At 41.1% G+C, this 27,937-nt stretch overlaps 1 protein-coding gene and 1 pseudogene across 1 annotated transcript in view; both read right to left on the reverse strand.

The window, feature by feature from the left end:
- Positions 1-27,937, reverse strand: part of LOC118832130 (dynein intermediate chain 1, axonemal-like) — a 149,270-nt gene that overhangs the window by 65,540 nt on the left and 55,793 nt on the right. The window contains exons 5-10 of the mRNA XM_036739560.1: positions 26,414-26,494; positions 9,907-10,033; positions 9,426-9,559; positions 5,452-5,577; positions 3,749-3,808; positions 110-244 (exon numbers count right to left, since the gene is read on the reverse strand). Of these exons, the coding sequence (XP_036595455.1) occupies positions 110-244; positions 3,749-3,808; positions 5,452-5,577; positions 9,426-9,559; positions 9,907-10,033; positions 26,414-26,494 (663 nt within the window). The remainder of the gene's footprint in view (positions 1-109; positions 245-3,748; positions 3,809-5,451; positions 5,578-9,425; positions 9,560-9,906; positions 10,034-26,413; positions 26,495-27,937) is intronic.
- Positions 20,400-20,987, reverse strand: LOC118830940 (annotated as a pseudogene).

The following is a 27,937-nucleotide window of genomic DNA, read 5'->3' on the forward strand; positions in this document are numbered from 1 at the left end:
TGTAGCTGGCCACCATCATCACCATTTTGGCCACTGTTGAACCGAAGGAGAAAAACACAAACCAAAAAGCATCTAGAAAAGACAGGAGGATCCTCATCCTGCTCAGTACCGGCAAGTCCAGGGATGTCAATTTCCTCGTCGTCCTCTTCTCACGTCTTTTAGCCACTGGGCCTCTTGCCTTCTCCATCTCCTTAGTCTTTTCTTGTTTCTCCAGTTCATCCACATAAGCATCATAGATTTCCCACTGAACAATAGGGAACAAAGAGAGAAATTATACTTGGAGTGAAATGTAATTTTAAAATAACCTCAGAACTGGGACTCCCTCATTAAGTGAACCAAGTGCCATTTAGTGACACTCGGCTGAAGCCAGACACTGACCATTTTTAAAACCACTTGGCCCCATCAGTAGGTGGCAAGAAGTGGAATAAATTATCTCACAGTGGTAAAACATGCTTTTAAAGCTCTCATTCTTGGGTAGTTTGTAGGACTTTGAATGTGATGATTAAAAAAAACAAACCCTTTCCTGGAAGGATGGAACAAAATGAGGGCTTCGCCTCTACTAGGGTAGGCCTTCTTGGTCAGTGTTAGAAAGTTATATTACTAACTATGTTTTTCAGCAGGGCTCTGAAACTCAGATCTGAAAGTGGGGTGAGAGGAAAGAGGGATAAAATAGAGAGGAGGTCATAGAACAATGGCTTTGGAATCAGAAGGTACAGTTTCAAATTCCTGACCTGTTGCTTTTATCTCAGTGTGACCTTGCTCGAATCACTTCTTTTGGAGCCTTAGTTTCCTCATCTATAGTAATAATAATAACCAGCATTTAAAGAGTACTTGAAGGCTTTTAGCACTGAAACAACTTGGGGAGACAGGTGCTGTTATTACACTCATTTTACAGGTGAGGAAACTGAGGCAGACAGAGACAAAGGGACTTGTAGATTTGAACTCAGGTCTTCCTGACTGCAGGTCTGGAGCTCTAGCCCTGGGCCACTGACCCGGCTAACTACTTAGCATCTGCAGGATGAGGGAATTGGATTAGACCACTTTAGGCTCCCTTGTGACTCTAATGATCCTATGTGCCATCAAATGATGTGCATATCACAGAACGGCAGGGCCATCCTTGTAAGTGACGGTGAATGATGGTGAGTGTGGCTCAAGAGCTGGTGAGCCCCTGTGGGAACTGGAAGAAATGCAGGGTATTGGCTGCAGTGAACCAAGGGCCTGGTCTTTCCCATAGCAGTCATCTGCCACAAGAATAACACAGGCTGGGGACAGTGCAGGAGGCGGCAGCAGCAGCAGCAGCAGCAGCAAACGATGGGTTATCTCCATGGATGTGACTGTTGCTTGTGATGTCAAACTCTCAACTTCCTTCAACTCTCCTCTGTTAATGCTGCCTTTGTAATTATTCTGACTTTCTTTCCCCTAGGAGCCCAAGTAGGAAAAGGTGAGGAGAGGTAGAGAAAAGAGGAGGGGAAATACGGTACTTCTACTGACCACAGAAGGGTCAGGGTTGCAACTTCATTCATTTTTTATATATTCATTTATTGATTCATTCATACACTCATCCATGTATTTATCTATCCATTCATTCATTTACTTAGATATTTGTTGGTCTGCCTGTCTGTCTATCTATCTATCTATCTATCTATCTAATCTGTTTATCTATCCATCCATCCATCCATCCATCCATCCATCCATCCATCAATCTACTTGGAAGACCGGATTTCTCTATCTTGCCTCAGGCTGAAGTGCAGGGGGCCTTCACCCTTATCTCCTTAGAGCTTGGTTTCCAATCTGGCCTGCTCTTCCCCTCCTTAGGGCTCCCCCTATCAATGCTGAATTAGTGTTGAAGCCCAAAGGCATAGCCCACATCAGTTCAGAGCTCCCAAGTTCAAGCTCCATACTATAATGATATGTGCCACCATAGCAGACCAGGTCGCTTGTTCAGAACTTCAGGGTCAGCTAAAGAGATAAAAATGACTGATTGGGGCTAGCGCTTTAAGGCTTGTAGAATGCTTTACTATACATTATCTCCTTTGAACTTTATAACAATACAGAGAGGTAGGGCTGTCAGGGCTATCGTGTCCATTTTACTTATGGGGAAACTGAGACTCAGAGAAGTCAAATGATTGGCCCATGGCCACACAGCAAGTAAGCTTTGGAGGCAGGATTCAAATCCAAGTCTCCCCTCATTCTAGTTCCAGGCTTTTAAAAAATTATTACTGATTTTATCGTTGGTGAAAAGGCAGGGAGGCAAGGTGGAAAGGCAAGTTCAAGAGGCACACAATTTTGGAGACTCTCTCACCCCAAAGGATTAATAAACCATTACCAAACATATCTCTCAGAGGGCAAGGCCCACAACAGTGTTTTCTGTGGCATATATATACATATATATAATATATATGTACATATACATATATATGTACATATACATATATATGTACATATACATATATATATGTACATATACATATATATATATTTTTTTTTCGTGTGTTGATGTTTAGTGGTATCTGACTCTTCGTTACCCCATGGACTGCAGCATGCTAGACTTCTCTGTCCTGCACTGTCTCTTGAAAGTCTGTCCAAGCTCAGGTTCATTGCTTCCATGACACTATCCCCCTCATCTCCTGCTGTCCCCTTTTCCTTTTGCCTTCAATTTTCATGTATATTTATTAACAGTTACCTTTAAAACTTCACCATTTTGGGGGAATGAACTGTTTTGAACCAGCAGAAGGACAGGAGAAATAAGTCCTCTGAACTAAATTCTCTCCGCCATCACACATCTGATTTAAAAATCCTCATTTTGATGTCATTTTCTGAAATCCTATTGCTACATTTTAAAAACATTTGCTACCGCCCCAAGTGACTTGAAATCAAATCCAAAAGAAAACCATCCTTAGTTGCGTGCCAAGCCCCTTATGAGTCTTCCTTGTGAGGACATCAGGGGGTGCCTGGGTTCTAGTCTTTAGGGACTTCTAAGGTTATTTGTCACTCCCATTGCCCCAAGATAAACATTCCTCAAATGCCCAGTGAAATAAGTATGGAGACGTGGCAGGAGAAAGAAAAAAAAATCCCACTCTGCAGAAAATGCTGTAAAGACAAACAGAGGGCTCAGAGATGTCTTGCTTGCACTTTTCCTAAATGTATTCATCTAAAACCTAAGTTATGGTTTGATTTATTGAGCAATTTGGTTCTCAGAATCTTTCCATCATCTCATTACCAGAAAAACCTCCTTCAGCCTAGAAGAGATCAGCACATTACCCAGGACTTCAATTACATCCTCTGATCTCTAGTTAAGACATAATCAAGAGCAATGCTTTTCAGTGTCATTTTTTCCAAGCCAACCTCGGGGCTTATGATAGCAATGTAATTGAATAAATTCATACACATAAATGAATTTTTACATTTCCTTAAATACTGTGGCACCATGTGGGAACCGGAATCTAGAACAGCAAAATGAATCCACAGAGTGATTTAAGTATCAGAGCACCCAAAATACACATTAATACCACTTAAAAGGCAGAAGGGGACACAGCCTGAGCATGCTGGGTTTGCAATATATTTAAAAATACCGAGAAGGCTGTGGTTATCCCCCAGTTCACAAAGTATGAAATAGGGACACGGGAAGGTAAAATGATTTCTGTATTAGAGCAGGGATTAGTGGGAAGCCACTTGACTCCCAGGCCATTTTGTATTAATTAGGCCATACTCCATCCTTTGGACTGTAAGTTGGCCAAAGGGGGTTTACCTGATTAGCTGTGGCAGAGAAGGTTGCCCTAGGGGGAGGTTCCATTTGACATTCTCGGTCCTGGAGAAAAAAAATGATAGGAAATACACCTGAAGTCCTTAAAAGCTTCTAACATTTACAGAAAAAAATAGAACACTGTCCAGGCATAGTTAGAATAGAGAATTAACATGTGAACTCATGGGAAATATGGCTGTAGAGGACAGATGGAATAACCAGCATGGGTTTTTTCAGTTCAGATTTCTAAATATTCTCCTACCTCTAAGACTGGAACAATTTGGACATTTCCAAAAAAGATGTAATCTAGGAAGCAGGTTGAGAGAGACACAACATGGCATTCTTCAACAAGGAATACGCTCAAGGCTGAATGGTATAAATTCCCAGGGGTCAGATGATGAGGCAGAGTCTTGAGGAACTTCCCCTAAGACCAAATTCAAAAAGTGGAGCCTCCTAGATCAGAGGTGTCAAACACAGAGCCAGATGACCTTATGTGGCCACAACCTTTTCAAGAGTCCCCTGAACTAACTGAAAATGTAATTGGAAAATCGGTAATAAAATAAATAATAATAAAACAAAACATAGAAGATATTATATTCTAAAACTAAGTCACTATGCAGCCTACAAGCATGCTTTTGTACAGATTAGCAGCCCAGTTTTTATCTGAATTTGATACCATGGACCTAAATACTGACCTTAGATTCTCTTGGGGTGATCTCTGCTCTGCTTCAGGAATCCTAGGACTCCACATAGGGTGACTTGGTGCTCTTGTCATTTAAATGACCCCACCACAGCAGTCTGATTCCCTCAGGAGGAGGAGTCATCACACTATCTTTTTTTTTGAGGGGGGAAGGCAGGGCAATTGGGGTTAAGTGACTTGCCCAAGGTCACACAGCTAGTAAGTGTGTCAAGTGTCTGAGGCTGGATTTGAACTCAGGTCCTCCTAGAGCACCACCTAGCTGCCCCATCATCACACTATCTTCTTACTGGTTTCCCTGCCTGCCTTCAGTCCATTTTTTATTTCACTGCCAGATTAATCTTCCTAAAACCTCAGTTTTCACACATCGTTCCCTTCCTCAAAATCTTTCAATGGCTCCCCACTCCCTTAAAAATAAAGTAAAATCTGTTCTATCTAATATTCAAAATATTCTATGATCTAGTGCTTACTTCAACCACTTTATTTTCCATTACTTCCCACCATAAACCAACCCAAGTCTCCTGTAAATCTTAAAGTGCAATAGAAACATGCTGTTATTACTTATAATAATAATAAAAAACTTTCTCCTACTACTGCACCACAAGGGCTCTCCCTTTCATCTGAACCCCTGTAGCATTTATTGTTTGCACCATCCATATGGCACTTGACATACACTACTTTGAATTGTTAGACATATCTCTTCATTGATGCTCCCCGTTTTCACATGACATTTTAAGCTCCTGGAGGTCAATTAAGCCTATCTAATGCATTTCTGTATTCCTATAGCCCTTCCCACCCCAAATATCTTGTACCTAATAGGAACTTGGGAAATAACTATTATTGGAGATGTTAATGACGATGATGATGATGATGATGATGATGATGATGATACTTAGACTGTTCCTCCTGGGATCTGTTGGAACTTAGGCTCACCAACATATCCCTGGGTATATTCAGGGAAGGATTTCCTCAAAACAGACAAGTAGGGGTGTGGGTTAGTATGGTGCCATACCCGTAAAGGGTCGTTGAACGTCTGAGATGCTCTTTCGCTATAATTAAACTGGTTGGTGAGTTTCCGTTCCTTTGGCTTTGCATGGGTAATAACCTCTTCTACTTCCACTTCTGCTTCCCCTTCTGCCTGGAAAGGCACAGAACAACATTTGGTTTTGAACTTAAGACAGAATCACTTTGACTGTGTTTTCTCTTGAAAGACGACTGAACTTTAGTCTAATGGAGACCGGGTGAGGAACAGAGGAAACATGGAACAGATTTCACAGAATCTTGGCTGGAAGGGACTTCAAAGTGTTTCTGGTGCACACAACATCCCCAGAAAGCAAGTGACCATTCGGTTTTCCCTTGATACCCTCTAGTGACAGAGAACCTATTCTCTCCAGTGGCAGCCCATTCCATTTTTAGCTCCAATTATTAGGAGTCTCACAAACACACACACACACACACACACACACACACACACACACACACACACCCTTCCCACCCCCTACCCCCTTTTAAATCAAGCCTAAATCAGCCTCTGCAAATTCTGCTCCCTGATTCTACAGTCTGGGGATAAGAAGAATGAATCTGATTCTTCCATATGACAGCCCTCACAAGGCACAGCCTTTTGATCCTTCATCAACATGGCCACCCTCCTCTAGATCTTCCCAAGATCATCTTCTCTAGATACTCTGTGCCCTTAAAATGAGGGTCGATGGTACGAGTGACGATAAGAGGAAGATTCTAAAATAGTTTGTTTCCCGAATCCAGATCCTTTCAATCAGCAAATAAAAAGAATGAGGGATGAGGGGTGGGGACGGAAAGAAAGAAGGAAATTTGTTTCTGGGATGGAAAAGTCAGCAGCATTTGAATAAGGAGTGTTTATTCAATAGATCATAACAACAACAAATCATACAGATCTTATTTGCAAATTTTCAAATTGCTTTCCTCACAAGCATCATGGGATATAGGTGATAGATGTGTTATTATCCACATTTTAAGATGAGGAAACTGAGAGGTCAAATCAGCATACAATTAGTGCTAGTATCTGGGACCTGGTTGTTTATACATCACCTTGGAAATTCGTGCCTAAAGAAGAACCTTAGGGGCCACTGCTGAACTTTTAGGTTTGTTACTGTTGTTATGATTTGTTCTTTGTTCTCAGTAAGGACCAATGAGATCATGAGGTCACGTGATGTCTTGACTTGTTCATGAGTTAGATTAATCGAGGCAGAGATGTGCAGGGTCATTAGGCTCACTCTCTCCCCCAGAGTCATAGAAGTCCAGTGAAGACACCTGGTGATGGCCCAGAATACAGTAGGGGACCTTGGCCTTTCTAAAGTAAGGTATTTTCCTGGTCTTACTTGGTTTCAGACAATGTCCATTCATTGATTAAAGGTTAGGTAAGAAATGAGACAAAAGATGGTCTCAGTTACTATCACAAAACTATCTGAATGGGAGGGGAAGACCCTTGGATTCTCTGGCCAGAATGGAAAGCAATTGCTATTTACACTCATTCTGAGAGTAAAACCTAAATGATGAGCGACAACGGCTTGAGTGGGGGGCTGTTATTGGTCACTCAATGAGAGACAGAGTGAGTTGGGTTTTAAAATTAGTCAAATAGCTCCATTTGAAACACAACGGCTTTTTATTAAAGCTTGTTTTTTCAGACCTATATTTCAAGGAATCACAAATGAAAATTGCACTGGACAAAAAGTAAATTGTCCTAGGTTTTTGAAAAAGAAAATAATGATAAAAATAGAAATAGAATTACCCTGAGATTGAAACCGCCCAAAGCAGGGAAACAATCTGGAATCACAAATTACATACACTGGTTCAAGAGCAGGGCTTATCATTGTTTTCTCTTTGTTATTGGTTTATATTTTCCGCTTTGCCTGTTTACTGTCTAGCACCACACTTCATTCTCTATCACTCACTTGCATTCCTTTCTTCAGAAGGGCTCTAGGGGAGGGATAGAGTTGGTTCTGCCTCTGCCTTGAAACTCTCTGACATGACATACATGTGACGAGCCTAGCGGGGTCACCTGTGGGACAGTAGCCCAAGGAGCATCTCCCCTTTCTCCCTGTATCCACACTCCTGGGTTTTCCCTGCTGTGATGTCTTTTCATTTAAAAAGCAGGCCTTCTGCTTGGTGGGGGCTGAAGGCGGTGATGATAGAGAAAAAAAAATAAAGGAGAATAAAAGAGCTACATTCAGGAAACCTCAGCTTTTCAAACTCTGAGTATCAAAGTCCTTAGTCCAAGGCTTAAAATTAAAGATTCTTAACCAGGGCCCGCTAACTTGCTTCATGTATACATACATGCATATATACATACACACACACATACACACATTATATAAATAAAATATTTGCATCTATATTTATACACATATAGGCATATATATAGACATATATATAATATATACATGATCACATACATGTATACTATGGTTGATATATTCGTGTTATACACACATACATACATACACACACACATATAACAACTTCATGGGCCCATACATACATATTATATATACATAGATATACACATATATGTGTATATATACATACACATATTATATATACATAGATATACACATATATGTGTATATATACATACACATATACACGTGTGTTTATTGATATGTATATTTCTCATTTTTAACTTATTTCACTTATTTTTTCTCCCTCCCACTTCCCTCTCATTTTGGGGGGGGGGTGAAATGGAGGAGAAACTTGTAACAAATATGCATAGACAAGCAAAACAAATTTCCTCATTAGCCTCTTATCATTCTGTACCTTGAGGCCAGTGTCTCTGTCAGAAGAAAGGTAGAATATCCCAGCATCAGTCCTCTGGAATTATGGTTGGTTGTTGCTAATACCCTTATTTCAACATCAGTGGCTTCCTTTATCTAATCTTTTGTATTTCATTTTATACATTTAAAAACACTGTTCTGAGGAAGGATCCACTGTCTTCACTGTACTGCAGAAGGGATCCATGACACACAAAAAGATTAAGATTCTTTGTTTTAAAAAAGCTCTTTCCTAGGAATTCTTATTGCACTGTGGTTGTGCCTCTCTGATGACACTTTTTGCCTTCTGCTTCGTTTCAGTCATTTGTATATATGTCTTATCTTTTCTGCATGACTGTAAGCCTTGTAGTTCCATCTTCTTTGAACCATCCACCCCCCTTCCCACTTTGCCCACCCAGCATGGTGTCTCACACACACTGCTGACATTCAGTAAATGTTAACTGAATAAGAATGAGTCAATTCAATTTCCCTGGACAGCTTTTTAAAGCAATCTTGGCCATCTGAATGATACCACCCCTCCCCCCTCCCCCAAGCTCTCTCACATCCATACATGGCAAGCAAAATTATAATTTCTTATGTTTAATTAATGGTTATTATATCTAGACTGTACTAGAGCTCTACTCTGAGGCTTTGTCATGGCACAGAGGTTATGCCAGTAGAATGCAAACTGACAGATCCCACATCATGCTGAAAAGCTTTGCTTATGGCCCAGGAAGGCTAAATGCATGGGGGCTTATTACCAGATTGGCTGTAGGGTGGTGGATTTTTTTGGTCAGAGAAACTCTTGAACTATACTTTCAGTTTGTATCAGCAGGGGGACTATCCAGACTGACAAAATCCCAGATCCTTGAACAAGAGAAGTATTTATCATATTCATCTTCTATACATGTGTCTTGTGATACAGCAAGCTGTGGTTTTATATTTTGCATGTATAACTTAGAACACAGTCCCATGCATAATCAACACATAAAATTCATTTTTTTCCACTTTAAAGCATTTTCCCAAGAGAATCAGGGTATGTTGAATGAGGTTCTAGTACTGTCACTAATTATCTGGGAAACCTTGAGTGAGGCACTTCTTTTTCCTGGGTGTCCTCATCTATAAAGTGACTCTGTTGAGCCTAAAAGCTGCTCTGCTCACTCAAGCTCCAACATCTACAGGTCAGGAACAAATACTTTACCAGAACCTCCCCTTGGCTTTCTGCTTCCTTCAGTTCTCCACCTTCACCACCTTCATCACCTTCACCGCCTTCATCACCTTCACCACCACCTTCTGCTTCTGAGGGTTGTGCCTCCTCAATCTCCTGAGAAGTTTCTTTAAAAAAGAAAGAAAAGACAATTGGTTGAATTCTACCCATTTGAGAGGCCTTGAGTTCATATTCCTCAAACTCATGCCTTTCTACAGGTTCGTGTCCATGAACATTTGATGAGTTGCCATTGCTGTTAGAGCCATCAAAGGGTAGCCCTCAAAGTTCTGGTACTTCTCTTTCAAGGAGAGGCACAGGATTTGCAGGCTCCAGACAATCAGTTGCTTCCACTTTGCTATAGCTGAAAACTATGTAAAAGATTTTTCATCAACCTCCATGCTTCTGCTTGAGAGCTATTGAAGAATAGGCAATCTACCACTTTCACAGCTGTCTCTGCGTTTACTGAGAAGCTTACCTGATGCCACTTCTGCTCGGAAATTCTGGCGTCTGCCTTCGTCTGAGTCTTTGGGGACCACATTCCCAGTCAAGCTGAAGTGGACTGCTAGTTGGTCTACAAAACTTAAAGGTTTGTACGTCCCTTCCTAAGGAGAGAGAACACTAAGTTAGATCAGTAGGGTCAATATTTTATGGAGGGAAGAGAATTGAGTTCACATTTGTTTCCCAAAGCAAATATAGCACAACTTTGATTAGTCAGAAAATGTCAATAATGTTTTTATACCCAAGGACATGGGCCACTCATATAGCATAAGTGACAGATCAGTGTGCCTCGTACCATACTAGGTGCTAGAGTTACAATAAATAAAACAATCCCTACCCACAGGGAGCTTATATTCTAATACTAGAGACAGTAAGACATATGGACAGCGTAAAAAACAAGTAAATAAATAAAAATATATTCAAAGTAGTTAAATACAAGGTAGTTTAAAAGAGAGGGTATGAGCTTTGAAGGGATAAGGAAAGGCTTCCTATATAGAAAGTGGTACTTGATCTATACCTTGAAGAAAGAAGAAGGAAGAGGGAAGGAGAAAGGGAGGAGAAAGGGAGAAGGAGGGAGGGCATTCCAGGAATGGGAGATGGTCAAAGGCTTGGAGATGGGAGGTCATGTGTAAGAAATTGAGAGAAGTCAAGTTGGGGGGGATCTCAAAGTACAGTAATGTCCAGTGAAGCTGGAAAGATAGACTAAGGCCAAGTTATGATGGGCTTTAGAAGCTAAAGAGAAGAAGTTACATTTGATTCTCAATCCAACAGGAAGCCATAGGAGATTGCTGAGTAGGAGAGTGATATAATCAGATCTGCATTTAAGGAAAATCACTTGGGCAGGATTTTGGAGGATGAGCGGAGCAAGGAGGGTCTTGAGGCAGGAAAACCCATTAGGAGCTCAATGAAATAATCTAGGTAAGAGGTGATGAGTGCCTGAACTATGGTGCTAGCTATGTGAGTGGAGGGAAGGGGTTGAGAGAAATTAGAAAGCAGTAAGATTTGGCAACTGATGGGATATGTGGAGTGAGGGAGAGTGAGAAGTTGAGAATAATGCAAAGGTCATGAACCTAGGACACTGAAAAACCACAGTGTCTTAGGGGAAAAAAAACAGGGAAATTTGGAAGAAGGGTGGGTTTGGAGGCAGAGTAGAATGGAAGAGAGAAAGAGTTCTGTTTTAGGGATCTTGAATTTGAAATGTCTCCAGAATGTTCAGTTTGAAATGTCCAATAAGCAACTGGTGATGTAGGATTGAAGTTCGTGGGAGAAGATGGAGATAGATGTACAGAGACCTGGGCTTTACCAGCATAGAGATGACAATTGAACTCACAGGAATTGATAAAGGTCATTGAGAGAGAAAAAGAGTATGGCCTGGAATAAACCCTCGGGGAATACTTATAGTTAGGGGGCATGATCCCTGATCATTAATACAAATTAAAAGTAAGTATGATGACCTCCTTAGAACTTTTTGGCTAATTTCCGTGCTGCCTACTGTGGAGCTAGGGTGGTAGAGAGGATAAAGCATTATTGGACTCAAGGTGACTGAGATCAAATACACCTTCAGACTCTTACTCCAGCTGTGTGGCCATAGGCAAGTCACTCAGCCCCTCTGTGCTTCAGTTTCCTCGTCTGTAAAATGAAGACAATCATATCACCTCCCTGTCAGGATATTCCTCCCATGGTGGTTGTGGGGATAAAATGCAATAATATTTGTGAAGTGCCCTCAAACCTTAAAACATTATGTCAATGCTAGCTATTAGTATTGGCTTTTGTGGTTGTTGTTCAGTCTTTTTTTCAGTCATGTCCGACTCTAACTCCATTTGGGGTTTTCTTGGCAAAGATACTGGAGTGGTTCACCATTTCCTTCTCTAGATCATTTTACAGATGAGGAAACTGAGGTAAACAGGGTGAAGTGACTTTCCCAGGGTCACACTGCTAAGTAAGTGTCTGAGGCCGGATTCAGGCTCATGAAGATGAGTCTTCCTGATTCCAAGCCCAGTGCTTTATCTAATGCTGCCTAGCTGCCATTATTATTAGCTAATTAGCAAGCAAAGGGAAGATTGGTTTCTATATAAAGGTATTCAAGAAGAAGTACCAAAGGTATCTAAAAGAAATACCGGTAGCAATGGGCTCGGCTTATTCAATGAACAAAGCGGAAGAAAACCCACAGGTCAGCTAAACCGTGGAATGGACTCCTCTCCCTCAGGAGACAGGGTAGGTGGATCTTTAATGCAACTACTACCATAGAGTGACTGCTTACATTTCCAGAGGACTTTTTTAGTTACAGAATGCTTCCACGCCCACTATCTCGTTTGATCCCCACAATGACCATGTGAGAAAATGGGCTTTTCTGGGTTCTTTCCACTCCAGATGATGACATCATAGGATGACGACAACGATGATGGTGATGATAACTGGTATTCCTATACAACCTTCACCTACATTGTTGTAACTGATTATCAATGTCACCCTTGATGTAGGCGGTGCAAGTATTCTTATTAATCTCATTTTCTAGATGAGAAAATTAAGGCTTCAGACAGGTCATTGAAGGTGACACGTGTCACTTATTACATGCAGGAACCAGGAACAAACACAAATCTTCTTTGCATTGTGTCACACTGCCTCTCATTCCAAAGATTTTCAATCCCAGTGAACTCGTACAGAGTTCCGTTGCTTAGAAAACAATTCAAATGCTCTAGGAAATGTATTTGTTCATGTTTTATTCAATGTAAGATTTGAAGCCTAGGACCAGCACTGTGCAGAGTCATTTTTAGGTTTCTTACTAGAGCATCCCAAGTAAAAGATGTTCGGCTAGAGTTTATTGTTAATAAATTGAGCAACAAGGAGGGCTTTTGTTGAAAGTGAAAAAAAAAGGAAAAAAGAATATGAATGTGAAAATTACAGCAGGATTTTCACCAAGTTAATTTTCTGACCCTGATTACACTTTCAAATGCAAATCAACCACTACCAACTAGAAGGGACCAATATTTCTCGTGGAAATGTTTTAACACCAAGGAAGGGGTTGGGGGTGGAGGACTCTATTAAGCCACTTTATTTATGTGGCTTTCCAGCTAATCATAAGGGTAGAAAGGCTGACAAAATCATGTTGAGTGAGAAGGATATAATTTGTGAAGACTTCACAGGGTAAGAATATAGGGGCTACTTTCTTCTCATATTTCTGGAATGGGGAATGTCTGAGGGAGTAGGAGAGGCTTGGAATTTAACCTTGTAGTGACTTACCTAACTTCTGGAAAGTCAGGGTCTGAAGCTGTAGGTGCCCCACCCTTCCCCATCTCTCAGTGCTAGCACAAGAATTTTACCAAATAGGGAGATAATGGACAACCTGTGAGCTGTTTGGTCTCTGCTCCAGGAAGGTCCCCCTCTTCTTTCTCATTCCTTCTCTTTAGCCATATCATCGCCACATCAGTAGCCAAATAAGGAAAGTATGTATGGATTGGCTCTGTATTTTTGTGCCTAGATTGTAGGCCTGCCTCCCAGCCAATGGCGAGAAGGGATAGAGGTGGGCGGGAATCTTTTTGTTAAGGGTATATCTATCTTTTGAACCTTGCCTCCCTTCACTAGTTCATCCTAATGGAGGCAACGCCCAAATCTCCCAAGGTTTGTAAAAAAAAATTCACTTTGCTTCTGCCTAAAGATGCCTCTCCAATTATTTGATTTTTCTGTCCCACACAATGTAATATGAAAAAGCCATTCCTATGACTTCAGTGACCAATCCTATGGATATGGCTCCCAAATCTATGTTTAGACCTTTCCTTAGCTCCTGGTCTGCATTTCTAGTTCCAGCTCTTCATCTCTACCCATGGATCCCATTGGTGCCTCCAAGTTCAATATGTCTAAAACTAAAGTAATTGTCTTCTCTCCAACAGTGGCTTCTCTTTCCAACTTCTGTGTTTATGTTTGTGGCACCACCATTCTCCCGGCCACTCTGCCCTTATCCTTCTCTCCTTCCATTGCCTTTGCTTATCAGGTTTTTCTCACCCTAAGAAGGAATATTAGGATTATCAATGTTTTGAGGTAGAAAGAACCTTAACAATCGTCAGTACCACCCCTTTAACAAACAAGAATGAGGTTAAATGAATTGCCCAAGTTCACCCAAGTGAGTTGCAGAGGCATGCTAGAAATGATTTCTCACGATGGCCATGATTGTACTTTTGTCACTCGTCAGAAACCCCAGGGGGAAATAATAGTGACTATAAATTCTAATAATAAAACATCTATATTTTATTGTATATTTCAGAGCAAAATTCCAGCCTTGTGTCTCAGTCTCGGCTCCCATCCTGCTTTATTTAGGAGAGTCATCTTAGGCCATACCTGAGTAATTCAGAAGAAAGACATTTTCCACCTTGGCTTGAATTAGCCAAACTCTGCTTTGCTTTCTTTGTAAACAATGATTTGGCCTTGGGACACCCCTTTTTGGCCCATGAAAGTAAAAATTCTTGTCCGCCAAGTTAGTTGAAGAAACTTAAATATTTGAATAGATGGGAGATCCTAATAATGTTAGGACGGTCCCTCACTCTCATTAACTCTGTGGCAATGATTTCATGTACTGAACCTCATGGAGCCCCATAAAAGGGCTAGATTCTACTTTGTAGACCCACTGCTGACACAGTGTGCTGACATGCCTATGGCCAACTAAGCAGGAAGACAACCCCAGATTCAGCTCTCCCAGCCAGGAATCCCTTTGGCCCATTAAGTAAGAGCACCATTTTAAAAAGCCAACAGGAATGTGGGGGCTACATATCCAACAGTAATAAATAAAGCACCATTCTCAGTTTATCATCTTTTCTGGAATCATTTCTAATAGATTGCCTCCCCAGGGACAGATGGGAATTCTTTCCTAATCCACAAATACATCACTGATCTTTTTGTTCATGCGCTATTACAGATATGTCCCATAAGACTATAGTCATATTTGGAAGAGGCTACCTTTCAAATAGTTGACCAATTTCAAACAGCCTGAGGCCACAGATGTTGGTTTCTACAGTTATTAGACCTTCAAGCTGAGCCATGCTTAAGGTAGGAAACCAGTTATGTAAGAGTCAACAGGACAAGATCTGCCAATTACTTTAAAAAAAAAAAAGTCTGTGTCCAAGCGAGGCAATGCTGGGGCTGGCTACCTGGTAACAATCACCCTACCTACCCTTCCTCTCATGCTACATGGTATCTTTTTATGATCCCTCTTCTTTTCCCCTTCAAGGCTGTCTTTGATGTTCGTGGCAGTCTGACTTCACCTCTTTGGGGTACAGAGACATACAAAAAAGGGTTTATCTTTTGTGAATTTTGCTGGTAAGTGATCTGTGCAATGGATGGAACTATGATTTTAAGGGAATCAAGCTAATTTGCCTTTCCTTATTTTTCCTTGATTCAATTTAATCCAAAAAAATTAAGTTCCTAATTTGTGCAAGACCATCATACTATACCTGGGGACAAAAAGATAAAATTGAAACCATCCTTCGCTTACATCGTTCTGGGTAGACAGGACATATGCACATATGAAAATAGTGCAAGGAAAATTGAGGACAGAGAAAATACGAATAGCCAGGGAGACCAGAGAAGGCATCACAGAAGAGATGGCGTCCAAGTTGGGTCATACAGAAAAATAAGCATTCGGAGCAGGGGTGAGCTGGAGCTAGCTCTGACTAGCTTAGAAAAGTCCGGTTGTTAAATTGTCAGTGTGAGCATTTAAACCTTGGAAATGAAAAACGCTACACGGCAGGGCTTGAATTGATGTTTCACTGATTGTCTAGACTTAAGAAAGGGAGGGAGAAAATGTTAATTATACAGGCTAAACGTAAAAGCCGGTTCAGCTTACAGGTGTGTCTGTTTGTTTTAGAAGGCCAGTTGTTTTATGTTTCCAGCATTCAACTTTCTGAGAGATAGAGATGAAAAGGGAGTGAATTCCAGGCACAGGGGACAGTTTGTACAAATTGCAGAGACAGGCATTGGGTTATCGTTCAGTTTGGGATTGGGTGGATTTCTTTTAAATATACTTTTAATCATCTGATGCTGGTAATATTTATGCATTTGTGTAGTGCATTTACAAAGCCTAGAAAACAGAATTCTGAAGTCTGCTGTAAATGAAGGCATTAAGTAGAGCGGAAAGAGGGACATGGGTGTGCTGGAGGTGGGAAGACAGTATGGCAGTTGTAGAAAGGGGGTGGGTACGTCAGATCTCTGAACCCAAGGAAATAATTTGGCTCAGGGACTCAAAAAGGAATAAGCTTGTGGCCTCTAGTGGGAGGGGCAGGAGAGAGGTTCAGTGATCGTGGAAGCTTATAAAGGACTTAAAGGCATATACCCCTTGTACTGATGCAGAGTTCACTACAGGGTCTTTCAAAGTGTTCTCTCCCTAGTGTGGCTGAACCAAAGACATCTCACCCAGTCTGGTGCTGGGGGAAGCTACTACTGTACCTGTAATACTACCAATCCCCTTGAAATGGGGGGTTGGGGTAGAAAGTGTGTGGGGTGGTGGGCAGGGAGGGATAGAATGACCAGTAGCTGAGCTAAACAGATATAGTGGGGAGTCTAGTGAAAAAGACTCACTGGTTTCTGTTGGAATAATGAACACTGAGGGTCAGCAACTGAAAGTCTGCCACACACTACGAATTGCTTGAAAAAAATTGAATATAACAATGTAATATTGTTGAACAAACAAAATAATCAGTTTGGATATCCAACAGATCTGAATTCTCTCCCTATTCACAAGAGATCTGAAAGAAACAGAGCCCTGGGAATCAAGTCTCAGACTGCAGGCTCCCTAAAAAAATGGCCTTGGCTCTGCCTATAGGTTACCCCATCAGAAGATAGATCCCAAGTGTGGAAGTCTGATGCAGTGTAGGAATTGTCAGGAGGACTTCTCCATAACATTGAGAGCCAACCCCTCCTTCTACTCCAACAATTTCAAATCACCACCACCACCGCTGCCTCCCTTATTGGGGAATGTAAACAAACAATATCATGAATAAAAAAGGAACTGGGTGTTTTTTAAAGGCACCCATCTGAAACTCATGCAGATGAGGTTTTTGAAACACTGTACGAATAGCTGACAAAGTGCATCCTGATATAGTTCCCATTTGCCAGTGATGGCCAGATGGGATCCTGCTTTTACTCACTGGGAATGGGAATGATACATTCAGTTTCTCAGTGAAAAGGGCAACTTCAGGGGCCAGGCCTCTTCATTACTATTAATTTGCACTCTGAAATAAGATCCTCAAAATGAAAAACTTGCAGATAACCACACAATTCACCTTAACTTGTTCTAAAAGAAAGGCTACAACTCAGGGTCTCTGTGAAATGTGCTGGACAGTAATTGGATTTCTTGCCAAAGTCAAGAATCAGTCTGCCTGACTAGAGTTGATAATAATATTTCTAACAACTGACATTTATATAGCGCTTTAAGGTTTGCAAAGTGCTTTCCATAAATTATCTCGTTTGATGGCGTCAGGGTGCTGTGTGCGGAAGGGTATGACTAATCTAACCTCATCAATTTGCTAAGCTTTGTTTCTATGTGGAACGGTCCAAAACACTGACCGACATTGGGCAGGAGCCAAGCTGCCCGGCTCTGGGGGTCAGGTATTCTCTAGCTCAGCTTCCGATCTATTGAAGAGCTTTATTAATGGGCCAATTTGCCGTCCTAGTGTGTTAATAGCCTTAGAAGGTTTCCAGGAAAGTTTCATAGGAAAAGAAAGCGTTTACTATTACATCATCCTGTTACTTTAACCTAGAGAATGAAGGAGGAGGGGGTTGTTGCTTTTTTGTTTCTTCCCCTCTCAAATACTTATGTCTGGATGGTTGTGGGTTTTTTTTCCTGAAGAACTTGAACAATTTTAGGTTATAAGTCTTCAAATAATCAATAAGAAATCTAAGATAAGATGTTTGTATACTGCTATTCAGACTTCGTACTTCTAAAAGGTTTCTAGAAACGATGCAGTAAGAGGATGCTTGGGTAAATAAATCTACAGCATAGTTTCATTACAACTTCCACAGGTGGAGGAGGAGCAAGACAGACTTTAAATGAAAGACAAGGTGCTTTTCTGCCACCAGGGGACATTTCCATTTCCATAAAAGAAAAATTCAAAGCCCCATTTGCATGTAGGCATTCTCTTTTTTGGCTATGAAACCATTATCATCGTATCTCCTATGAAGCAAAAGTTGTTCTCCAGTTCGATTCGTGCTCTGAGACTTGCCTTATTGGTGTTATAAGTGTATGTGTGGATAGTGTACCATTACCCCTGGGAAGGGCAAGGGGAGAATGATCCTATTACCTTGCGACTGGATTCAGAAGTCAGCCTCATTTAGGTCCTTACGTGCTCATGATACATGATTTGTGTTCAAAATACTTATTGCTAGTCTGTTTGGTTGTGGGTGAACTGATTGGAATTCACAGAGATGAGGGAGATTCAGATGAGACCTGCGACAGTCTTCTTGGTGGAGTCAAAACAGAAGTTATATCGATGTTATTGGAAAGACGTTCCCCAAGATCAAACCTGGTACATCTGCACAGAGCTGAGTTTTTTCTGAGCACCTGTGTTACATTTCTTGGCAAGGAATGTTATTTATTCTATCAGTGTAATGCTCACTGCTATAAAATTAGTTCTGTTCTCCTACTTGGGATTTAGAAAGGCACAAACTAGGGTCCTTCTACTCAGAAAAGAGGCAGGCCTCCTTGTATTGATATGTTCTCCCCTCATAACCAAGTCATGTTTTTACAGGATCTAGAAACTACAGTTTCACAGGAGCCAGAAACTAAACGTTTCTCAAGGCAGGTGGAGCTTCTGCCCAGAAGAGTCTTAGCTAAGGAACTGTCCCGACTACTTGGCTAGAGGTCGTCCTTCAAAATACATCATTGCCGCTGTCTAGGGGATCCTTCCGCGGAAAGGGAGAATCTGCTAATAAATGTCATTTATACGGCATTCCTCACAACAGCACCCTGAGACAGCTAGTGCAAGGATTGCTGCGGTTATTTTACAAAACAGGGAAACTGAGGCAGCAAGCAACCAAGGGCCTCATCCACAATCACACAGTAAGCATCAGCTAAGATCTGAACCCTGATCCACGCCGTCTGCCGGTTAGATGGATGATCAACGTGATTTAAGCAGCATGGTGCAACGTACAGAGAGCTGGTCTTTGAGTGAGGAAGACCCGGGTTTGAATCTTGCCTCAAAAACTTTCTAGCTGTGTTACCCTGGACAAATCACTTAATTGCCTGGGCCTGTATCTTCATCTGTAAGACAAGAGGTTAGGTCCCTTCCAGCCCCAAATCTATGTAGCGATGAAAGCTCATTTTCCCCCAACCCCGGCTCTGGTACATGCGGACTTCAACATATTTGACGATGTTACCTCAGACACTCTGGCCCCCATGTTCAGCCTCCTCAGCTCTCGTGACCTAGAGTTTCACACCCTCCCTCAATCTCTCACAGGGATGTTCATACGCTGTATCTTTTTTTTATTTACAAGTTTAAGTTTATTTTCATATTTCAGTGGAAAAAAATCAAAATATTTATGCCAATATTCCCCAAGTAGGCCTACAGCTAGCATTTATATTTTAACAAACACTAAATAAACCCAAATCCCAACAAATATACCTAAACTAAGACTACCTGCTTGCTAAAGATTGCTAAGATAGCAATAAAAATGCTATCTTCTTAATTCTTCTGGCTAAATCCCACATATGAATATTAAAATCCAGATCAATTTCTTTTGGAAAGCACAATTACATCCCGCACCAAGTAAGATGTCAGTGAATGCATTGCAGCTGTAAAGTGAGTGCCACCAAAAACAGAGGACTAGGGTCTGGAAGTGAAATAGATATGAAAGGCTTTCTCAAAATACAAAACAACAAAGAAACTCAGCAAGAGACTAGCACAAAAGTTAGTTTTGGAAAATCAGTAACTACACATGCACAAAAATAAGAAAGCTTAAGGGAAAAGAAAAGATTTCAAAATTCCCACACTGCATGTTTGTGGTTTTTTTTAAACAACACCACTGTACTATGTATGTGTTCCATACAATGACTGCAGCCCACCAGATGATGAGTTCTATCATTGTAGATTGGGTAGCAACATAAAGCTCTCCCCATACCTGTGATCATCTTTTCTCTGAAACAAAACAAAAACAAGAAACAAAAACAGCCCACCTGAAAAGAACAAGTACAAAGTGTCTCTTAATTGGCTTTTTCAATTCTTTCCCAAATGTCTGATCATCATTAACTCAGTGATGGGCATAGGACCATTCTAGGGCTCCATGAACACTGACTGATGTGCTTCACTGAGAACAAGGGGACAGGTGACTCCTTGATTCTTTTCTGAGCAACATGAACTGGAAATCTGGCCATAGCTACCCACCTTTGTTGCCACCACAAAGACCATGACCTGGCATTTCCACAGTAAAAAATTACACCCTAGAGTGAATGAACAGTGGTTTGGAATTCATCTACACCATTATGCCGGTTCATAAATGAATAGGTGTGTACTCTGGTCTTCTTATCTGAATAACTTTTGGTTTGGGTTTCTTCATTCCTTCAGCCTCATCATCCTCTTCATTTTCCTGATTGCTCTCACATACATGGACCACTACACTGGGAGTCGTGTCGGTTGCTGCATGCAATTCATGTTTTTCACCTGGCCCTAGCTTGGAGATAGCATATAAAAGATCACAATGAATGACTGGAGTAGCATCTTCCACTTGTTTTCAGCCAACAGGCAGAGAGGCAGGAAGAGAAATCAAAAACTGTTTGTCTGAATTAGGTGGAGCCAATGAACTTCCTATGTGTAAAGGCTGAGCAAAATATAATTTCATTTCCTTCCCAAGAAACTCAGTCTTATGAAGCTGCAGTCGGGCGTCTGCTGCAGACAATGGGCTACTGAAGTTTCTTCGTACTCGTCTGAAGCTCTTAAAATACTGAAATGTGATGACCTTGTCATATGTTTTAAAGAGAGATTCAAATTTGGCCCCGGTTTCACTTTCGAAGAAGACATCGCTGTGTGCAACACAGGCAATCAAGGAGCTAAAACTGCAGTTAAAATTTCTAAAATGCATCTTGCCTCTTTTTTTAACTGCTAATGGTAGCTAGAGAGAAGACTGGTAAAGTCCCCAGTGGAGAACTTTTTAAAGAAGCTACCACCCTGTATCTTTTTTTGTCACCCATAGAGGGCCTTTTTCTTGATTCTGAGCTCAGAAATTTTTCTCTCTTCTCTTTCTCACTCCTCCTAACTTCATGCTCAGCAAAACCTGTAGTACTTCTACCCCTCCCAATTTTTCCCAGTCCATTGTTCTTGTGCTGGACTCATTTTCCTTTCTTTATATCTTTTACCAGTTCAACGCTGTCTTCCAGCCTCAACTCCCTTGCCCCCTTCGACTAACACTCTTTTTTTGGGGTGGGGGGAGGGGAGGAAAGCAATCAGGGTTAAGTGATTTGCCCAGGATCACACAGCTAGTAAGGGTCTGAAGCTAAATTTGAACTCAGGTCCTCCTGACTCCCAGGGTAGTACTCTGTACACTGTGCCACCTAGCTGCCCTTACTACTATTCTTGTCCTGCCAATCCTCAACCCCTCACTTATGATAGCTAGCTTGAAGTCTTAAGAAATGCAGTGCATACGTTATCTCAGGGCTGTCCAACCTTAGGTTTTTATTGAAACAACAGACAATATATTTTGATTTGCCATTTTAGTGAGAGCTCTGCGGTAGCTCAGCTTCGTTTACTAAAGCATTTATGTAAATTTCTATGCAGCTGGACCTGATGCGGCAGGGCCCGAGAGCCCCATGCTGGACAGCCCTGTGTTATCTCGTTTGAGCCTCACAATAGCCCTGTAAGGCAAGTGCTATTATCCCCACTGTACAGATGAGGAATCTGAGGCGGAAATGTTAAGTGACTGGCCCAAGGTGACACAGCTAGTAAGCATACGGGGCAGGAATCTGATTATAATGGATCAACTGAGAATTGACAATTTTTAAATTATCAACTTACCAACAAGCACAAATATTTTGGCTTATATGAAAGTATATTTTGAAACCTGGATGCTTTCAGTCACAACTCATTTCATACCACAATGCCTGCTGGTCCACAATGAGTCCATTTGCTCTAACTAACTGTGAGTTTGTAATCTTTAAGTGCATCTAAACCAAATGGGCTATCTGGGTGTTAACAGCCTGCCCATCATGTTACAGGAAATTCTGTTATAATGAAGGCTATGGAAACAAAACTCCTTTAATAGCAACACTGATATAACCCAACTGATCACTGGCTTCTTTCTGCACTATTTATGCAGTAGGGAAGCTATATTCTTTCTAAAACATTTTAATCTACTCCTTGCCTTAGTAAGCAGGGCATGAAAAACATAATGGAATCTTTCTTTGATGATTCAGCATCATATAGCCCCTGAGGGTCATCTGTCTGAGCATTCCTCGCTATGGGTGACTATTAGAGATATTAAGGTAGAAGATAGATTAGGCAGCTCTCCATTTCTGCTCTTAATTTTGTCTCCTGTTTCTTCCAGAACTGGCTTGTCCATCAGTCATTCCCTCTCTCATCTTCAATCTCTCCCCATCTACCGGCTCCTCGCTCCCTGCCTACAGCCATGCTTATATTGCCCTTATTTTTCACTATTTTTCTCCGATACTACAATCCCTCCTCACCCTCCTTCCAATCTATTGTCCTTGTCATGTAAGTTGGATTGGAGCGTACCCCAGGGAGCATGTATGGTGACTGATGGGTCTGCAAAAGTAGAACACCCACTGAGCTCCTAAGGGATGAGTGTGGGAAAATGCCAAAAGGCTTGGTGCTTTAAGATGACAAAGCAAACCCTAGGCACTGTGGTGGTTAAGGATGGGTGGGGAGAGACTACATCGAAAAGAACTGGTCACTGTCCCAGGAAGAACCACCCTCAAGATAGACTTTAAAAGGAGAGACTCTGCCCTCTGCTTCTCTCTCTTCCTTCCTGTCCCTGGGACATGTATGAGACTGAGCTCTCTCTGTGTGGATCCCTGTGAAGGGAGACTTTCCCTGGAAGGGAAGGAATTCTGATCCCATCGAGCACCTCATGCTCCTGGATACCCTTTGGTTCCTTACCTTCCATGAAGTTACCCCCCTACTTTTTCTTTGTTGGTCTGACTGTGCCACCTCTCTCCCTTCCATTTTGCTCCTGCCCCTTCGGTGTGGGTGTTCACCAAAGCTCCATCTCAGATCCCCATGTCTTCTTTTCCTCTCTGTATGCTCTTTCCCTTCATGTTCTCACCTGGTCACCTCTATGGAGATGATTCTCAAATCTGCATATCCATCCTAAGCTTTGCTCTGATCTCCAGTCCTACATCTTTACACATCTGTGTGAGACCTTTGGGTAGAAGCAGTATCTGTCTTGTAGGTATAGGCTGGTTTTTCTTTAAAAGATATTGAAACCATCTTGGAAACGGAGGATTAATGTGGCTTCCTCATAACCTAAGTACAAAAAGCCAATACATGAGGAGGTAGCAACCCTTTCCTCAGGCTCCTAACCAGACCAACATGGCCAACATAGACGTAGGGAAGCTACAACTTAATTAATCAATGACATATCCTTTCCGTACTACGGCTAAGCAAAACTCCTGTTGTTAACAGTTAGTCTACAAATGTCTCATTTCATTCCAATATTGAACTTTAACTACCTGAGTCAGGGGTGTCTGTCCTGGTAGTACCATCAGCATCTCTAACTTAACATATCCAGAACTGAATTAATCAACTTCTCAGATCTGCCCTTCTCTCAACATCTTTATTTCTGTTGATGGTGCCACCATTTTCCCAATCATTCAATCTTGAAATCTCATTTATCTCTGACTTCCTTCTTCCTCATCCAGTTGCCAAATGCTGTCAACTTAACTTTCATAAGATAACATTTTAAAATCTACTATCTCCTCTCCATTTGCACTGCAACCCTATTTCAAGCCCTCGCTACCCCTTAATCTTATTATTTTAATAACCTCCTAACTGATATCCTCCTCTCTTCCTTCCAATGTGTTCTTCACACAATTGCCAAAATAATCTTCCTAATTCATAGATCACATTGCGTCACCCCTCTGCTCAAAGACCTCCAGTATCCCTCCAAGAAGGAATTTCTCTGAGGCTTGTCCACCCATGTTCTGGACCATAACCATTTTTTCATCTATTTGATTTTACATGTGTGGATGGTTCAGCCAAATTTTATTTTGAGGGGTTATGGATTTCATTTAGGAGGCTCTGCAATGGCCTGAGGCTTGATGAAATCAGCACATCATCCACAAACAGAAGCCTTTAGAATCTAAAATCTAAAGTTTAGATCAATATCCACAAGGAGCCCTTCTTTGACTCTGAATCTAAATTGGACATCTTCCATGACAGTGGCAAGCACATCTGACAAGTACAGCTCCCTATTTTGTGGCTTCCTTGATACTAACGATTAATTATTGATGGCAGTCACCCTATTTGGAATCTTAGATGATTCTGACAAATGCACATGAAATACCTTATAGGGCTCGGACAGCCTTGAAGACAGCATTTTACTCTGCCATATCGAATGCTTTTTTTTAAAAGTAAATCAATCTACAAGCATTCACTGAGCTATGTACCAGGCACTGTGGATACAAAGACAGAAACAAAATGGTCCCTAACCTGAAGGAACTTACTCTCTACTGGGCAAAGGGGGAGAGAGCATGCCTCCAGATGAGTCAATACAAAAAGGCATACAAAATACAAAGAAAGGGATTTCAGGAGGCACTAACAAGGAGAGGAGATCAGGAAAGCCTCCTTGAAGGAGGAGATGGCATTTGAGCTGAACCTTGGAGCGATCTAGGGGATTCCCAGAGATGGAAGTGAGAAACTACTGCGCAAGGAAACAGACAGAATGTAGAGTGTGTAAGGGGGAGCAGTGTGCAATCAGACCAGAAACAGAGGCTGGAGCCTGACTGGGAAATATTAAAACACACACCAAACAGTCTTCATCAGCTGTGACAATCAAAGCTTCCCCATCTCGTACAAGGCTGATGTCAAAAGAAAATCCTCATCAGTTTATACAGTGAGGACAGTTTTCAGGACAGTACCTGGGTAACTTATGATTGAAATAATATATGTATATATAAGAACTAACATTTATATAGGGCTTTAGGGTTTGCAACGTGCTTCACATATATGATTTCATCTGATCCTCACAATTCTGTGACAAAGGTTCTATTACCTCTATTGTATGGATAAGGAAACAGTCTGAGAGAGGTTAAATGACATGGTCAGGGACATATAGCTAGTACATATCTGTGGTAGGATCTGAACTCAGGTCTTCTTGACCCTAACACCAGTTCTCTATCCATTATGTTATTTAGGCGCGCACACACACACACACACCCACACACACACACTCTGTATATAATATGCATATAAATATATATAACTAGTATATATAGTATATAGTGTGTGCAGCTAGATAATACTCTATATGTATATATACATGTATAGAGACACACACAGGCTTATATGAGTGTGCACACGCACGTGTATGTGTGCAGTTGGTAGCATAGTGGATAGAGAACCATCCTAGAGTCAAATGTCTGTATGTGTATATATAGTACATAGTATGATGCCTATTTATGCATACATGTACAAACATATATAGGATATACATACATATATAAATAAAACTTTTACAGTAATTCCTAAATAGGGAATTCCTAGAAGCCAAGGGAATGGTATGAGGAAATGCCATATGGTAGAATGAGCACTAGCCTGGGAGCTGGCGCTCTAGATCACAGTTATAGACTTGAGGAGCAGCGTGTAACAGTGGACAGATTGCTGGACTTGAAGTCAGAAAAACCTGGGTTCGAATCCCACCTCTGACACTTACTGGCCACTTAACTACGAGAAAGTCACTTAGCCTTACTGACCCTCAGCTTCCTCAACTATCAAATGAAGAAAATCATCCTTGTACCTGTTATACCTACCTCACAGGGCCACCAGGAGACTCAAATAAGGTAAGAGATGCAAAGCATTTTGCAAACCAGGAGCTATATAATAATGTCAGTGGCTATCATCATCCTCATTATTAGTTCTAGTTTGGCCATGAACCAGAAGAATGACCACAGTTAAGTCATGCAACTTCTCATTGTCTTCATTTGTAAAACGAGTTGACCTCCAAGTCTCTTTTGCTTTAAAATTCTATAAGTGTATAAGTAATCTAGCCTGACACCACTATAGTATAAATTTGCTGCTAGAAAAAGAACAGGAATTCCTAAAATTCCTCAGCACAAGACCACAAACAAAATTAATACTGAAAAAAGAAAAATGAAAGCAAATTCCTAGTAAAATCCCAAGGTCTTAACACTGCAAGGCTTAAAGAGTTTTTGAAATCCACTATATATTTCTGTCCTGTGAAATTACCATGCACTGGAACTTGTCCCCTTTGACACAAGCTGCAAGCAGACAATCCCAGGCACCTGGGGTTTGGGTGACAGGCCAAAAGACACTTACTTTAAAGCTGAATCTGACAATGTTTTGGGGAGCATGTGGGTTATTGGCTGTCAGGATACGAGTGAATTCTTCTTTCAACTCCTATGGGACAGAAACACAGAGAAAGACATTAATAAAAAACATGCTCCACGCAGAGGACTGGCCTAAGTCCCATGAAAAACCAGCAAACTTCTCACACAGTTTCACAAACACAGATGACATTACACCCTATGTTTCCGATCAGCCACTTCTGGGGACCACATTTCTAAAGAGCTGGAGGGCAGCACTAGGCAGAGCCAAGGTTAATGAAACTCAGGCCAGGGACCGTATTAGCTACCAACTGTTTTCACTCTTTTACTGAGAAAACATACACACACACACACACACACACACACACACACACACACACACCAAGTCTGCAAGGAGAAACCTGTGCTCAAGCCAAGAAGACTCCCTTTCCCAGCGGCTCTCCTTCTCGTGTTAGCAAAGCTTCATTCCTGTCATGCTTCCCAGACTTTGTGTGCTTTGTGCAAAACTCAATGCTCAAAGGAAGCTTCCCTTGGGACAGAATGGATTCCTAAAGTATGTGCCCAGCCTAAAATTTGGCTATCACTCCAACACCCAGAATAATGCAAACCACTTCTTAGTGGCACAGAGAGAGGTAGTGTGGCTCAGGGGAAAGAACAAAGACTGAGTCATGAGACGAGGGCTTAGTGCCACCTCAGGCACTAACTGGCTGTGTATTCTTGGGCAAGTGACTTACTTTCTTTGGACCTCGGTTTTCCCTATCTGTCAAAAGGAAGGAATAGACTAAACGAGCATTTCCCAACCATTTTAAGCAAAACTTTAATATTCTGGTGAATGTAAATTTGTTTCCATGAGAAAGATTTTATACTAGTGATATTTTTGCTTAAAATATTAAATATAAAATCATGTATCAAAAAATACTTATTAAATGGGAATTTTCCAAATATGAAAACAGGCCAAATTTCCTCTGTTTTGCTACAAAAATTTCCCACTCCTCATTTATCATAAGTGTATACCACATCTCCAGATTTCACCATGACCATGGTGATCAGTATTTATAGTCTGTCAATATATGTCGACTCCCAATAGGTGGCCAAATTGATTTGAGACAGACTGGGCTAAATCATCTCCCCGTTTTCTTCCAACTCTTCCATTCTGTGACTCTGTGGTTACATAAATAGGTCAAAACTTATCAAGTCAGTGTCTAATTAACCTACCTGAAAGAATCTAGGTTGGCTAGCTCTACGTAGGCAAAATAAAATGTTATTTTAAAAAGTTAACTATATTTGCTAGTCTTCATGAAAACATTTTGTATTATACAAGGCATATATATAGCTGATTTTTGAATGAACATATTAGAAATTACATATCCAAGTGAGAAATGCTACTTTAAAACTAGATATTTACTTGATTGTGACTACCATTACTCAAGACATTTCTGGATTTCATCTTTGGTAATTGCCTTCAGACCCTGCAGCCCATTCCTCTGACTGTCCTCAGTGGTGACAAATCTTCATC

The sequence above is a fragment of the Trichosurus vulpecula genome, chromosome 9, assembly GCF_011100635.1.
Source record: "Trichosurus vulpecula isolate mTriVul1 chromosome 9, mTriVul1.pri, whole genome shotgun sequence".
In the NCBI taxonomy this organism is placed as follows: domain Eukaryota; kingdom Metazoa; phylum Chordata; class Mammalia; order Diprotodontia; family Phalangeridae; genus Trichosurus; species Trichosurus vulpecula.